Source organism: Aricia agestis, chromosome 6, assembly GCF_905147365.1.
Source record: "Aricia agestis chromosome 6, ilAriAges1.1, whole genome shotgun sequence".
Lineage (NCBI taxonomy): Eukaryota > Metazoa > Arthropoda > Insecta > Lepidoptera > Lycaenidae > Aricia > Aricia agestis.
The window spans coordinates 3,980,776-3,998,605 of NC_056411.1; the positions used below are offsets into that span (position 1 = coordinate 3,980,776).

General features: G+C 36.2%; 1 protein-coding gene across 1 annotated transcript in view; it reads left to right on the top strand.

Moving 5' to 3' along the window:
• The window catches only part of LOC121727708 (protein Wnt-5b-like), a 61,606-nt gene extending 44,505 nt beyond the window's left edge, over positions 1-17,101 (top strand). The window contains exons 4-7 of the mRNA XM_042115687.1: positions 7,424-7,535; positions 8,101-8,203; positions 15,722-15,876; positions 16,785-17,101. Coding sequence (XP_041971621.1) covers positions 7,424-7,535; positions 8,101-8,203; positions 15,722-15,876; positions 16,785-16,982 — 568 coding nt within the window. The 3' untranslated portion in view covers positions 16,983-17,101. The remainder of the gene's footprint in view (positions 1-7,423; positions 7,536-8,100; positions 8,204-15,721; positions 15,877-16,784) is intronic.
• Positions 17,102-17,830: the final 729 nt, after the last annotated feature.

Genomic DNA, 17,830 nt, shown 5'->3' on the forward strand with positions numbered 1-17,830 from the left:
CTAAGATTTTCGATTCACCATGACACTACACTGGCGGGACTTTAACGGCTTTAATGAAGTTTAATCGTGCAACACTGGACGTTCTGAAGATAAAACTCGGATTTGTATTTTGTTTATTTATTTATTTACTTATTAGGCATATCAACAATATAAACACACACATATACATTGATTACATTAATAACTACATTTTAGTGCTTATATCAATTACAGACATGCACAACATTATTTTATAACACATCTATAACCAAATTAAATTAAAGTTAATATACAATTAATTCTAAATTTATAAATATTCAAAAATTAAAGAAGAAATATTCAAAAATTTTGTTGTGAACTTTATGTTAGTGAAATGCAATTTGGTGCTATAAGCGCGTTTATACGTGTAGAAACAATTTAGTGTACACTAAGCGCGTTCTATTTCTTAGGTGAATCGCACCTAAATAAAATGACTTCAAATAACTTCTGCTCTTGTTTCTTAGGGTAATCCTTCGTTATAATACATTAAGGGGAATTTCACCAATCACACTTAAACGTTTTATTAAACTAAGTTCTCATTGAACAATGAACGCGTTTATAGGGCGACGTGAATCTCATTTTGTTTGAAAAAATTTTTACATTCTTTATTTAATCGCGATTAATGAATCTAAGTGTACGTTATACATTTGATTGATGATTTTAATACGTTTTCATCGTCTTTGAGCCTTGTCACGTTGTTTTAGTAACAAATAGCAATATAATAATATACACCGACAGGACATGACGTGTTTTATGAAGTTAAAACTTGAATATTGGGCGTTCAGAAGATAAAATCGGATTTGCTGTGAATGAGACGAAACGCATCATGGAATCGTATAAAAAACGGAATATAGTACAAAAAGTAATTCGAGTCTAAGAATAATAATATTTATGGTAAGAAATGTCGCAAAAAGTAAAAAATTCACTGTGGTACTTTTTCTTTAGTTTAAAAAAATGTAATTTATGTTAAAAATCAATAAATTTTAGTAAATAATCGTAATTTTGAATGTTTTACCAAGTTTCGGTTTCGGTTTCGGTTTCGGCCGAAACTAAGACTAAGGCCGAAAGTTCGGTTTCGGTTACGGCTGAAAAATCAGTTTCGGTCGGACACTAATATTTTGTACTTTAACAAAGTAATTTTTGTTTATATGTAGATACGAGCTTTTGCCCGCGGCTTCGCTCGCGTTAAAAAGTATTATTATATACAAACTTTCATCTCCTATTTTAACCCCTTGGGGTTGGAATTTACCAAAATCCTTTCTTAGCGGATGCCTACGTCATAACATCTAGCTGCATGCAAAATTTCAGCCCGATCCGTCCAGTCGTTTGGGCTGTGCGTTGATAGATCACCATGTCAGTCAGTCACCTTTGAGTTTTATATAATATGTGTTATCATCAGTCAAGGTGTGACGACGCGAGCCATCACAAACCTCGGCTTTTAGCTAGTATTAGGGTTAATTTTCCAATAAAACCATTAACTTTAAGTTTATGGTTGCTACTGTAGATAATTATAATCTGCCTTATGAGGATCACAATAAGGTTCAATAGTCGATGCCTTGAAATTTATTAACTAAAATTATATTGAACCTTGAAGTACGTCATACTCTACGTCAGAACTCAGAGAGTACTAGGACGCCTAGCTATAGTTGTAACACCTTATATATTTTATGCTCTCCTTGTGTCTACAACTATACTACAACTAGAGCTACTTCTAGAATATTAATTCTAGATGGAAATGAAAATAGAGTTACCGTCCATTTTCTGTCTGGTAAGAAAAGTTTATTTTAAAATGGTTTATTTTTATAAGTTATTTTTTTTAATTGTCGTGTATTTTGGTATATATTTAAAAATGATTTAAAATCAATGTTAATTGGCTAATTATAATATTAACAAAATATTTAATATTACTTATAACAATAACGAATTATCCAAAAATGTTGTACTATTATTATTCTGGATTGGAACACTACTTTAAAAATTGTTTTTTTTTTAGTATTACGAATTTTGCGAAAACAAGATTAACTAACAATATAGAAAGTATTTTAACATATTGTATGATGAAACTTCTCTACAGCTATGTTCTCCCGACACGTTATTATTATTTTATTTAAATGTTTTCTATTGCGAGTATGATGTCCTAGTATTTTAATTATAGTAATTAAGATCGCAGGAGCTTAACGTACCTTTTTAGTGATATATTTTTTTAAAGAGTTTTTAAGCACCAATCAGTTAAGAACCAGCCACGAAAGAGGCTATTTAAAAAGAGGCTATTATAAGCTGTAACGCTAAAGTAAGTAATTCGTAATTTTAAATGTTGAAAAGAGCAATAATAATATTTCTCTGCCTACACAGATGACTGCAGAATCTACGTAACAATACATACAGCGGGGCTAAAATGGTCGCTTTGAAGAATCATGATATGAATCATAATATGATTCATTTTTCTAAAATTGCAAAATGCAACTCTGCTCGCAATTCATTTCTGTATTTTTGTACTGATTTGACATTTGTCATTTTGACAGTTTTGGCAATTCATTTGCTGAATTGATTGAGAGGAATTGCTAAATGTGACCATGTTAGCCCCGCAGTACTCGTATTGTATATAATCTATATATATTATAATTTATATGTATTATGTACGAATAACATTTTATTTCACAAGTTATATAAAATATAATAAAAGGATTGAAAGATTGATTAGAATCGATTTGGTAGAGGTGAGACTTATTTGGTCCTGAATTTTTTGATCCTATCTCTATTTATCATCAACAAACAAAAGTGTAATTTAATATTATGACTGATCTTTGACATCATACTTTTTGAGGTGGGTCCACGGAGCTAATATAGAGGTCAAAGTGAAATTCGTTATCAATCATTGTATTAATTTTCATTTTATTTAACGTTCAACTTGCATTTTTCTCGTGAACAGGTAGGAATCACCTGTCTTACCTTGTACCTGTTTACTAGGAGCACAGAACTGTAAAGAAGTTACATCTCACCTGTCTCTACACCGCTACACGGGACCGTATAATAAATTCTTGTCCCCTTAAGGAAAGTGGCATTTTCAGTTTTCACGTCTACGAAGCTACGCGATGTGGGTAGAAAGAGACAGTGTATTCTGTCTCTTTCCTTCCATCAATGTGGGTGTACCTGTACACGTAACAATTTCAGGTGCTACGAATTGTTCCTGAAAACTCGTGTTCAGGTGTCTCGCTTTCATGTTGCCCTGGTGTTCAGGTAAGAGGTAAGACAGGTGGAAAAATGTTTGTTGCTGTTTAAACGAAAGGTGCAGGTAAGTTGGAATAATCGATTAGAAATCAACTTATATTGAACACGTATAATATAATTAAATAAATAATGATTTACTTAATAAGAATTAAGAAGTAAATACATTAAAATAATTTCAATATATATTTTTTTAATTTAAAAAACCAAAAAGTTTTTCGAAAGAAGTATTTAATAAAAAGTTGTTCAATTGAAAATGAACAATCATTGCACCTTCATTAACTACTGTCAAAATTGCTTCACGGATGTCAAGTCATGGTTTGAGACAGGTCGTGTACTAGGGGAACAAAGCGTGGCAGGGTAACGGCTCTATCTTATGAATCACATGTTTTCCAAAATAAACCTTATTCCATGTGGTTAAGGAATTATTTTTCTTGACAATATTTTTTTATTCAGGTCTAGTTATAGAGGGTACCTCTACATTGAAGAAGAAGACAACATTTCTTCATGTAGAGATAGGTTAAAGTAAACGTTTTCATAAACTTGTTCTAGACTTAGTTATATCACCTAAAATTCAAAGACTTTGAATACATTTTAAAATATACATTAACAACATAATTATCCATATCCATACTAATATTATAAATGCGAAAGTGTGTCTGTCCGTCTGTCTGTCTGTCTGTCTGTTACCTCTTCACGCCCAAACCGCTAAACCGATTTGGCTGAAATTTTGCATGGAGATTCTTTAAGTCCCGAGAAAGGACATAGGATGCTTTTTGTCCCGGAAAAATGTACGGTTTAAATTGTAAATTACGGTTTAAAACGAGTTTTGGCGCAATGGATTTGCGGGCGTCATCTAGTATTATTATAAATATTTATTTAAAATGTTTAAATGTACGTGTTATAAATGTAAAATATTTACATTTATAATATTTTACATTTATAATTAAATGTAAAATATTTACATTTATAATACGAATAAAAATTAAAAAGTTATTATCAGAACAGAACATAGAATTATTCAAACCCCTTTAGAGTTTAGGGTGGTTCCTTCGACACTGATCGTTCTTTGTTACCTATTCCACAGAACTTAAGGCTCAATATTATCACGTCAGCCATTTTTGGACCTCTTTTGCAAGTATGCTCTCCTAGGACATTCTCACGTACTGAAAGGGTTGACCTCAAGGTGAAACTTGGCCTAGGGAGAAGTTTGCTCGATTCCTTTGCTTCAAAGCAAGATGAAAAAAAAATCGATAAATTGAGTATTGCGTTTTAAATGTTTAAATTAAATCTACCTGCAAAATTATAACTTATAGTTGTTCGTAATATGGCCTATTAAGTATTTCGTTTTTCCATGGGCTCAACTCAAAGTATCTTCATACCAAATTGATTTTGACTGATAAGCCTCACAAACTGTCGAGCAGAACAAACTGACACTAACTGACTGATACAGACAAACACACTTTCACCCTAATAATAAATTATTATTAATGTTTAAAACTTGAATTCAATTCAGTAATTATTTATGTTATCCAATTTGAAGCAAAAATTTTGCTCATAACTTTTGTGTAGGCGTTTTTGTGACATCATGAAGGTAAACACGTCATTAGCAACTGTTTAATTTTAGCCAAAATCTGCGTCAAACTCGGACCAACGTACATCATCTTGTGATGTTTCATTGGTAATTCTGTTTTTAATAAAAATTATTTGCAAAATATTATTAACATTATTTTGAGAAATGATTATGAAAATATAATGATGAAATATTAAAAATACTCTTGCGTCACTAAATCGTATAGTATATAATTTTTACCTTGCATCTTTTTTGTTTTTTCCCATAAGCAACGTCACAGTTTTGGCCACGGCTACCAGGAGAATATAGATTTAAGAAGCAACCAGCAACGTTTGAAGCCTACGTCATCGTTTTCTGAAAGCAGAGAAAAAGGCTTTTCATTTTATGAAAAGCATTGTGTGAAAATCAATTTTTTTATCATACTAGCGGGGGTACGCTTTTTATATAAAGCCTCCAGTTTAAAAAAGCTTTTCCAATATTTTCTTCATTTGAATTTTCTTCATCGGGGTAGCATGGAGGCTAGGGGATGAAAGAATGATCGGCATGCGACCAAAGCACGGTTTGAAGAATGCGAGCCAAAAGGAAAATGTGCTTTTACTTCATAAAGGAGATTTTCCCGCATTCGAGCATTTTTCCTACCAGGCGAGTATAGGGCGGTGGAGGCTTTAAGGAATTCTACGGACGCATTCCTTGAAATCCTTCTTCGAGTATTGACAAAATTCTTATGATCAGATTTTTTTCCTGAAAGAATTCGTGTTTGTCATTACTCATTAAATATATTATTTTGTTATAGTGATCAAGGTACAAGGTTTAAGACTTAAAAAAATATTTAAGCAATTTATCTCTCAAATCTCTACTTTCCTTTAAAAATATTACTTTTGATATTTAAAAAAATATTGTTAACGAAGTTCCTTATCGCGCTTTGCGAAGAGAAAAAATTAAGACGAAAAGTTGTAACGACACTGTTTGCTATAAGTTGTAAGCCAAGCGCGTCTTTCTCTCTCTCTATCTTGTGTGTGTGAAATGAAAATAACTTGCTTTCTATGAAGAAAGCAAGTTATTTTCGTTTCGTCTTTCTATTTCGCATTGAACAGCGGTGTAGCGATGATTTTTTTTTCAATTTCGCTTTGAACAGTGTATTGTAGCGACGATTTTTTTTAGTGTATACAGGTTTTTTGTACATAAGAAATAATAAACTAGAACTTAATTCCGCCCGGGTGTCCCTTGACACCTCTCAAGTTTTGATTCCTTATTTAATTTTTTTATTCATTGATTTAATTATTGGATTTATTTATCAATAAAAATTAAACTAATGTTCAGTTTCACTATAAAGGAACTTCAGCTCCTCTTTCGTGAGACTTCTTGGTGTGAAAGCTGAAAAAACTGGGTCGTATTCTGAATTCTAATCGCAGCTCAGCCGCGTTAAGCACGCTTAAATCCGTTACATTCCACCAAGATAACATAAACCGAAAGAGGAGTTAATCCACGAGTAGGGTAAATCCGAATCTGTTGCCATAGAAACTTTGCTTATTCTTGTTTGTAAGCGGTTGAGTAGTGTAAAGTGTTACAAGATAAAATATAATAATATTTTAATCATGTTTTACCTAACTTAAAAATACTTTAAACACATAATTATAATATTACTTATATTAAAAAAGTTAACATTTTTTTATCTTGAAATTACTGAAATAAATGAAATCGTGTCAAATTAATAAAAAAGAAATACATAAAAATTAAAAATAATACTAATTGTCAGTTGTCAATAAAGCTCAAATTAACAAGGCTACGGGCTACGGGCTACGGCTACGAATCGATCTCTCGTAGAGGGCGCGTAGCGGCGCTACGCGTACGGTGTTTTTGAAATAAGTCTATCCCTTTTTCACCGCATCGTCTCTTTTTGTCTTTAATGTACTAGGGACACCATGAAAATGGAAAAGTGTGGGGAAAGTTTATGAATGGACCCGGAAACTTTGGTTCTTTATAGTAGCGTGAAAATACTTATTGTTGTTTCTTAGTTATTCTTATAGTTTAGTTATTCTTCAATTATTGTTTTAGTCATGAATTATCGCTGTGATTACTGTATTAAGAACATTATGGAAAAAATATTTACACAACGCAGTTAATCAAATCATTTGATATTATATTTTGTAGCTGATTGATTAAGCAAGTTTGGTACGGGTAATATTTTATTGTCCCTCAAAACAAAGTAACTAAGTATAAGGTATACTTAGGGTAAATCAGACCGCGACGCGTAGTCCGTAGCTGCATTTCTAAAGTGTGGATTTGACAGATTTGCAAGACGTCTCACGCAATTGAAATGTGTCAATCATGACATACATCTACGCGTCGCGTTGCGGTCTGAATTGACCCTTAGGCTGGCCTCACACAGGCGGAATTTCATAATCGGAAATTCATATTATTAATTCAGAAAGACCGGAATACCATACAATATCAGTACGCTCCACACACATTCTGATTTTTTCAGATTATGAATTTCATAGATCGATCTGTAAGAATATGAATTTCCGATTATGAAATTCCGGCTGTGTGAGGCCGGCCTTAGTGACTATGTTTTGAGGGTTTTTGGTAAGGTCTGTTGTTGGTCAGGTTCACGGAGGGTTTCGTGGACATCAGGGAGCGGGAACGCAAGGTGAAGCGCGGCAGCCGCGAGCAGGGCCGACAGCTGATGAACAGACACAACAACGAGGCTGGACGACGGGTTAGTATGATGATGATGAGGTAGTGGGGTACTCAACAGAGGATTTAGACCAGTGGTCCCCAACGTTTTTTTCACCGCAACCGCAAGTTTTGTTCTCAAATCACGTTTGTTGTCGACAGCTTCAGATCATTTTAAATTATTTGGGGGCATATCAAAATTAAAGTTTGTAAACAACTGAATATTCTAAAATACTTCATGTCCACCATACCAAATCTTTTGAGTACTTACACACACCACCGGCACAGTATAGCAATATGATAGGACTAATATTGCTATACTGTGCCACCGGTTAACAGATAATATTTAACGTTAGTCGTAGGTTATACGTTCAATTTGTCATCAATCTGATCATCATGATCAGATTGATGATCATGTTCAGTTTCGCGTCAATCAAAACTTACTAACAGAATATGAGAACTTTTCACGTAAGTACTTTCCGACGATCGTACAAGGGGGCTGATTGATGGATCAGATTGATGAGAAACTGAGCGTGTAACCTACGGCTTAAGTCAGTTTTCAGTTTATCTGGAATTTTCTCGTATTGATGTACCATTTCTGTCACCAGGCTGTCATAAAGAAGTCGCAAGTGACGTGCAAGTGTCACGGCGTGTCGGGTTCCTGCAGCCTCATCACGTGCTGGCAGCAGGTCGCCACCATCAGGGAGATAGGTAAGACAGAAATACACACGTTTACGATTCGATTTCCGAATGAGTATAGTTCGGAAATACCGAATGCATGGAAGTAGAAAATACATTAACGCACTCGTTCGTTTTTTTCCGAACGCGAACGGAACGAATTCCGCACGTACGATTTGAATGCAAGCCAGCGTGTCCGCGCCAGGCGCGGTCGCAGCCTGAAATTTTGGGGGGGTGACTCACTAGTCACTACACTAATATTTTTTTTTATCTGCGCCCTCGGACGGTTCTGGGTTGACAGCTGTCTAAGGTCGGACGCAGTGGTGGTTAGGGGATAGCTAGAAATTTTCTTTTATTATTTGGCAAGATTTTTCAATTTGACCTTAGATTTTGGGGGTCATGTCTCCTGTGAACCCTTCCCCCCCCCCCCCCCCCCCCCCCTTCGGACCGCGCTTGATCCGCGCGTGAAGTTAAACGAACGTGTGCGAGTCTCACGGAATTCCAAATCCAAGATTAGGAAATCGAATACGGAAAACGTGTGTATGCAGCCTGCAGCATGTGCAGCCTAATATTAATTTTCGATTTGCGAGTTTCGTACGCCGTTCCTCTCGCCGGGCTAGTTCCCGAACCGGTTGTAGGCGTCATTGTGGACTCGACGTTAAAAAAAAAGTATTCTTAACAACTGTCTTGAATACAAATTACGACTTTTTTAACTTAATAAATGAGATTTCGATGGGGCAAATGAAGCATACGCTAAAGGCCTATGGGGGATTTTGTATGGACCGCGTCCCCACCCTTCAACAGTCATGGGATGCGTCTCGATTGGTTCACTGGGACCCAGAAAAGTCTTAAGTACCAGTATCAGTTTCAAAATCAATTGAGTTTATTAAAAAAATAAACTTTTCTCCAAAAAAAAGGTGTTTATTTTTGAACCAAAAAATCACTTTTTTCTACAAACAAAAAGCATATCAGGGATCCGTAGTCAACAACGAAACGAACCCTTATAGTTTCGGTCTGTCCGTCCGTCTGTGTGTCTGTCTGTCTGTCCGCGGTTTTTCTCAGAGACTATAGGGCCTACAAATCTGTAATTCGGCATGTATGCATATTATCTTAATGATGGCGACAAAATGGTATATAAAATCTTTATTTTTTTATGGTACCTCCCCATATGATACACATCAAGCGGGGGTGATTTTTTTTCCGCGTCCATCCTATCGTTGGGTACGTTTTTAAAAAATACTACTCAGAGTATTCAAAGATCATTTTCTGATTTAGGGACCCACTTGTAAAATATGAAGTTTTAAAGTGGAAAAAATCGTTGGAGTCCAGTGTCACTAGCTCCACTAGCTCAAATTGTTTTAGCTCAGGTTTCAGGCTCAAGTTTAGCTGTTTAGCTCAGGTTGCTTCTGGAAATGTGGAAAAATTCGTAGGAGATATTATGCTGACTTTAAAGGAAAACTATCACGGCTAAGAAAACTTCATAAATAAGTAATTGAGTAATAGTCGATCAACTAAAAAAAATGTATTCGAAGAAGTATAAAGAAACTTTTCGTTCAAATTCTTTTGAACGTAACTGCGATGGTATTGTTGGTAGTGAAAAACACGTAACAAATGTACATTCATTGACGATACAAAAATTATCAAAAACTAGCGGTGCTACAAAGCCCCATATTGCGCGTGACCCGATACGCACTGTGCTGGTTTTTAATTTCATGTACTTAAACAAATGACGATTTAATTGAAGACAATAAATTAACATGATCTCCATATTTTAACACTATTTGCACATTAAGGAAATGCGTATGTAAAAGAGAAAAAATAAAATAAAAACAATGTAATATTATTATAAAACCTAAGGCCGCGTCACCATCAAACACGGCGCGGCATCGTCACCGTGCCACGAAACGACGCCGCCACCGTGACACGTGACGCGTATTCCGACCTCAAGTGCCACGAACAGTGCGCCGCCTCGTGGCCCATTTAGTTTGATTGAAATCTGACAATATTTCCACTACACGACTTTGTTTGATAGGTATTTCACATGCCTCATTTAAGTTTGGAACGCCATTTTTCGGAAGTTTCACCCTGAATATGGGCGCGCGGTGCACCGTTCACGTCACCGGGACACTGTGGGGCGTCGCACCGTGTCAGGGTGGCGGCGTCGTGTCATGGCACGATGACGACGCCGCGTCAAGTTTGATGGAATTGCACTGTAACCCCACGTATTTGACAGATGTCGCGATAGTAAAAAATTCTCTATTCTAATAGATCTTTCGAATGACACCTGTTTCTGCTCTGTTGGTTGGTGGGGACGTTTCTTCTCATAGTCCTTTTCTATCTGAGGTAAAAACGCAAAGTGCAAGCAGAAGATTTAAAGGTAAAACATATATACTGACGGCCTTTAATAGCGTTAGAAATCTTTGTTTTTCTATGAAATTATTATAGATCCGACGATTTGTCATTAAAATTATCATTATGATCGAAGCGACTGTGTTTGTAGTAAGTACCAAAGCTCAAGCCAAATAAGCAACCAAAATCATAATTTTTTTTTTACACTTGCTTTGGCCCAACCATACATTCCCACCACTGTATCACCTGTGTCGACAGGATCAACAGCGGTATCCAACCACGAAAACCCTTTGATATGATCTCATGGGAGCCCCAGGGACATGCTAAAGCTGTCTTGGGACCCTCAACGAAATTAATAGGAGGAGTAGGAAGAAATAAAAAATCACAATTCATGAAAAAACACAAGTCAACTTTTTGTTGCTTTATAAGTATATCAAACTTTTGGGCTTTCTTTTAGTCACCAAAATGTGTGAAGATTTTTCGAACGAAAACTAGCTTCACAAAGTACATAGGAATACTTCGTATACAGCTGGCTTTATGTTTTTTTTTTTGCTTTTGGCCATCACTTTCCTACACTTGTGCATATTATTGAATATCTAATGGTTAACACCCTACCAATATTACAACTTAAAAACCTAGTTAACACAATTTAAGGAAAATAATACAAAAACACATCACTCTTTCACATTCCCGGCAAAACTCCTAGCTTTATGTTATTTATACTAAATTCTATTATCCCCGCGTTCCATTTGAATCTTAATAAAAACGATCAAAACGCTCAAAATAGGAGGCATTTTGAGCGTTTTGATAGTTTTTAACATCAAATGGAACGCGGGGTATAATATATATTAAACTAAATTCTATTTTCAAATAAAAAAATGGATCTCATTTCGTTCGCTTTTCAAGCTCAGCTCAGTAAGTTAAAATCTAATTAATTTAATAGATACCAGGGCACCAGCGTTTGTTAGGAGAACGACGATCATTAGATACAGCTGAAGACAAAAGGTGCACTTACACCACATTAACTTGGTCTGGTATTCATTCAGTCGGACCCTATTCTTCTATTCAAGTTAATGTTTTAAGCTAAACGTTTTCGCTTAGTGTTTTTTGGAAGTAAAATATTTACTTTGAGAATTATTTACAGTATGATCTATATGCAGTATGTATCTGTATCTGTATGCAGTATCAGTATAAGCATGGGCGTACCCAGGTTCTGAGCCAGGGGGGGGGCAAATTACCCAGGTTCTGGTGCCAGGGGGGGGGGAATTACCCAGGTTCTGGGCCAGGGGGGGGGGGCAAATCATTATTGTAAAAATATTGTATTGCAAACAAATGGCAAAAATTCGTTTTCTTAATTTTTATAGATAAAAGTACGAGATAATATACTTAATAGGGACGTCAACATGATCCAGCAGCTGCCCCCGCCTGAACAGCCCCCCCCCCCCCCCCTCAGTACGCCCATGTGCATGAGCAGTAGTGCTGTATCTGTATGTTTAGAAGAAATGTTTCGAGTTTTGCCTGATGAAAAGATTCTTGCAGGTCAGATTCTTGAAAGGCTTCATTGTTATTTAATAAATGATTTATTATGTTAAATTACTTGTGATTGCCTGTGTGTAAAAGGTATGCTTGCAGCTTTATATACACAATAGGTTTGTGAGAATAACCTACTTCTTAGCCAAGCAAAAAAAAAACCTTATTTATATAACCTTATTAATATAACATAAAGTTTTTTATTTGGTCTGAGAATATAACACGAGTCACGAATCATGATTCACGACTATAAAATATGAATGTTACACTAATTGTATTTTAGACATAAAAATCCTATGAGTAAATTAAATTCTTTATGAACAAAGGCGGTCAACTTGCGTTAAGTTTTAACTTTCAACTTTTACGACGGGTTAGTTTAATAGAACAGACCGGCAAACCATTAATTTATTTTTTTATACTCGCAGGAATTTTAAATCCTTTGTAAGTAGTTATTCTATTTCTAATTTTTGGCGACAAGATGTACTTAGGTATAAAATCCATAGGTACTCTATTTGACCGAGCCTTGCTCGGTATTGGATAAAACACGAATAAAATGTCATTTTCTAAAAATTATTCCTAGCCCGATCGATTTATCACCCCCGAAACCCCCTATATAGGTACTAAATTTCATGAAAATCGTTGGAGCCGATTCCGAGATTCCAATTATATAATACATACTTATACAAAAATTGCTCGTTTAAAGATATAAGATTATTATACATACGAAAGTGTGTCTGTCTGTCTGTTACCTCTTCACGCCCAAACCGCTGAACTGATACTTTGAGTCCGGGAAAGGACATAGGATACTCTTGAACCTAGAAAAATGTACGGTTCCCGCGTGATAAACGAATATTTACGTATAGGGGATGCGGCAATCAACTAGTAAATTTATGCAGGGTGAAACAAAACTAAGTGATAAATGATAATATACTTTAGGATGTGCACGTGTTCCTTGTAGAATTGTCACTGTGAAAGTAGCAGCGCTGAAAGATCAATTTTTTTTTATCCCTTTTGTATGGGGAAACTCGTGACGCTGGGCTGGGACGCTCGCCCACACAAAAGTAAAAAAAATGATCTTTCAGCATTACTTTTATAGTAGGAGACACATCCTAAAATATTATCACTTAGTTTTGTTACATTCTGTATATTATATTATTTAGCAGCTAAACAAATAAATCTTACGCCTCCACAGCCAGAAGGCAAAGGAACTAAGCCCACAGCAAATTATTTTCTCACTTGAACCCGCCATCATTAAATCTAAGTGGTCGGATGCGCTATTAGATGGGATTTATTGCTTATAATTACAACATCACGTAAAATATTACCAATCATCTATCATTTAAAATGTAGGCTGCTTGTATATGTATGTTTTTCCCACGTTTAGGTATTTTAAAATTATTATGCGGGGTCCTACATTGATTTATTTCAAACATGTTTTTTTTTTTTATGAAATAAGGGGGCAAACTAGCAAACGGGTCACCTGATGGAAAGCAACTTCCGTCGCCCATCAGAACTCGCAGCATCAGAAGAGCTGCAGGTGCGTTGCCGGCCTTTGAAGAGGGAATAGGGTAATAGGGGAGGGTAGGGATGGGAAGGGAAGGGAATAGGGGTGGGTAGGAAAGGGAATAGGGTAGGGGATTGGGCCTCCGGTAAACTCACTCACTCGGCGAAACACAGCGCAAGCGCTGTTTCACGCTGGTTTTCTGTGAGAACGTGGTATTTCTCCGGTCGAGCCGACCCATTCGTGCCGAAGCATGGCTCTCCCACGTATAAATTTGATGATGTTATTGCAACAGAAACAGTAGAATAAAAACTTAGAAATTATTGTATAGCATAAATAGAATTATTGTCCTAAAAAAACTTTTTACTTGAATAATTAAATAACCTCCTCCTATTTGGAAGTTGGTTAAAAATCTAAACTTATCGCCATCTATTGGTCGTCTATAAAAAAGTATCCGTAGTTCTAGCTTTTGCATAGCTTGTTATCAAGATGTTTCATAACGAAAATAAACCCAACACTAGTTTATATCCTCTTTGCACAATACCTCCCACTCCGACCGGCACAACGCGCTGGTGCGGCGTTGAAAGCCGTCATTTCAAGGTGTTTGTGTGCGTGCAAACTAGACGAATTATAATTGCATAAGTTGATAAAAAGGCTCTTTCTAAGACTCTTTATTCGGGTTCTGTACCAAAAGGGTAAAAACGGGACCCTATTACTGAGACTTCGATGTCTGTCTCCAGGCTATACCTCAAGAACCGCTATAGCTAGACTTCTGACATTTTCACAGATTGTGTATTTCTGGTGCCGCTCGCGCTATAATAACAAATACTATAAAACAAAATAAAGTTAATATTTAAAAGGGGCTCCCCGCCTCCCATACAATAAACGTGATGTTTTTGGGCTATTTGGCTCGATATTCATAATAATGGAACCATGTAGATACTTGAAATGTTCACAAAGTCCTCTTATTGATCATAAAATTAAAATAAAATAAAATAATTAAGTTACTAATCCCATACAAAAAATATTATTTTACCTACTTTCGCTTTATAACTATACGGAACGCTTCGTACGCGAGCCCGACTCGCACTTGGCCGATTATTTTAAAGAATATAGCAGCTGTCTTAATTTAGAGCCTTAACAACTACCATACAACATTTGAAAAATTTCCGTTTAGTAGTTTTGCGTTAAGTAACATACAAACTTCGCAATTTTAATAATATTAAGTATTGTACTTACATAGATACTAGATGACGCCCGCAACTCCGTTGCGACAAAATTCGTTTATCGCGCAGGAACATTTTCCGGGACAAAAAGTATCATACTATCTCCTTTCTCAGGACTCAAAGTATCTCCATACCAAATTTCAGCAAAATGGGTTCAGCGATTAGAGCGTTAAGAGGTAACACAGGAGAGACAAGACAGACAGAGACAGACAGACTTTCGTATAAATTATAACATTAGTATGGAAGTATGAATTACCAGCTATCGCCAATATCGTTTTGCCACAATTCAATTACCGAGTGACAACTTTACATTTTACTGGGTAAAAAAATAAACATTAAGGCCTGTTTCACCACTTCCTGATAAAGTGCCGGATAGGCTATCCACAACTTATTTGACAAATTCTCCATACTCTATCTGTCAAGTTAAGGTGACGCCTTGATAATAATTTGGCTGCAGCAATATCGATTTTTCTCAACAATTACTAAAGCTGAAAAATTTAAGTTCATTGTCAGCATTCATCATGTCTTTATCTTTGAATTACCCATAGCATAACACGATTGGTCAACTTTTATAACACAGAATAATTAATCAAAAACACCTCTTTATAAACAGGGATTCTAATTTTGCCAACAGAGAGTGATTTAAGCTTCCAAAATTTGTACATAGATTAGTTCAAGCATAATTTGCTTATGCCATAGCTTATAATATGAAATATATTTATGGTTTTTAAATTACGCCATACGCGACAAATACCATTTGTCGCTTACGCCCTTTCCATTTCTTGCTGTTTCATTTATTAGAGGCCGGCCCGGCCTCTCATAGAAAACAAGAGATCTAAAACATATCCAAAACGATTTTTTACTTTAACGCGGCGTCACTTTAAGTGGTGGATAGCCTATCCGGCACCTATCAGGAAGTGGTGAAACAAGCCCTAATTGTTCCAGGCGACTACCTAAAAGACAAGTACGAGGTAGCAACCGAGGTGCGTGTGTCTCGGCGCGGGAAACTCCGTCTGCCGTCCCCCCGCGCGCTGCCCACCGCGCAGGACTTGGTGTACCTCGAGCCGTCGCCCGACTACTGCGCCCCCGATGCTACCCTGGTAGGTGAGGCCGCTCTTAAAATGGTGGAGGAATCTTAAGATCGCGTTAACTCATAAGATTCCTCCGACTCAGTCTTGGCCGACTATAGACTGTTAAGCACAGAATACCTACATGCTGTAAGACTCAAAGTAAGACGTATCTTCAGAATACAAAATGTTAAAGAATTCGTTCAGTGGCTTAGGCGTGAAGAAGTAAGATAGACATAATATTATGATAGAGACACACACACACACTTTCGCGTTTTTAATACGCACTTGTCTCATACTTGTACCTAATTAGTAATTACTAGACATCGGATTATAATATGCACGATCAAAGTGTCTAAATATACATGCAAATATGCACGAAAAATAGCCGAAATATGCACAAAATATGCACAATCAAATGTAACTTATTATTAAATTTTACTGTTTTTTTTTTTATTGTTAAATTTAATTTTTTACCAACATTTTCTGATTGAAATCTTAGTGCCCATGGAAGTTCATTACCTACTATTTTTCTAGTGTTGCCAATTACAAAGAAAAATGTTGTTTATAGAAATATAAATAAGTAAATAATAAATAAAAAAAGGATATTATTTGAAGTATTTTGATTTTTGATCTATCGTACCTCTATTTCGTGACATCGGTGTGTATTATGATAGCTAGTTTGGAGACTGTGGGGGCCGGGGGTATAAAACGACTGAAATTTGCCAAAAAAGTGCTATTTTTAGATGAAAGTTGAGTCGAGCAACAACATATTACTTTGTTGATGACTGATTTGATAGGTACAGAATACCTTTCAATCTGTCGGTCTCATTTTATCAACGTCTAGGCACAAAGGACACCTACATTCTAAGCATTAAAGTATAATATGTTCTGTTGTCTGCATGCCTTAATTCATCTTTAAAACTGATTTTATCTTCCAGGGTTCCCCCGGCACGGTCGGCAGGGAGTGTAACAGGACATCAGCGGGCGTAGACGGGTGTGCGGTGCTCTGCTGCGGGCGAGGGTACCGCACCAAGCGAGTCGTGGTGAAGGAGCGATGCGGGTGCAAGTTCCATTGGTGCTGTCGCGTCGACTGCAACACGTGTATACGCTCCATAGAGGTGTACTCTTGCAAATAGCTGCTACCCTGGTATACCGCGAAATGACTGAATGGATAAAACATCATGAATTGCGTTAAAATGGCTGAAGAAACGATACTTTTAATTTTAAGTACTAAGTTACTCTTATGCTGTTCTGAGTAGGGAAACCGTTTTTTTTTTAAATGAAATAAGGGGGCAAACGAGCTAACGGGTCACCTGATGGAAAGCAACTTCCGTCGCCCATGGACACTCGCAGCATCAGAAGAGCTGCAGGTGCGTTGCCGGCCTTTTAAGAGGAAATAGGGTAATAGGGGAGGGTAGGGATGAGAAGGGAAGGGAAGGGAATAGGGGAGAGTAGGGAAGGGAATAGGGTAGGGGATTGGGCCTCCGGTAAACTCACTCAATCGGCGAAACACAGCGCAAGCGCTGTTTCACGCCGGTGTTCTGTGAGAACGTGGTATTTCTCCGGTCGAGCCGACCCATTCGTGCCGAAGCATGGCTCTCCCACGTATGAGATATCACGATTTGAATAAGTACTATCTAGATTCTAGTCATGGCTTAAAATTAGAGGCTTGTCGTATGTATTGATTTAAGTAGTTTAATTTTATACTAATATTACTATTATATTCTATGTGTACAAAATATGTTGTCTTATTGTCTATTATTGTCTGAAGTAGGTACCTAGCCTGCATACAATGTTATAAAAAGTAAATTGTAATTTATTAATATTGGTGTTTCCATGATTATGATGATATAAATTTAGACAAATAGGTAGGTGTTATAGAATTTGCATTTACTGTGTAAGAATTATAATTATTTTTGGTAGTTTTTATTTTCTATTAATTTTTTTATTATTAGAAAAGTGGTACGGATAAAATTAGACAAGA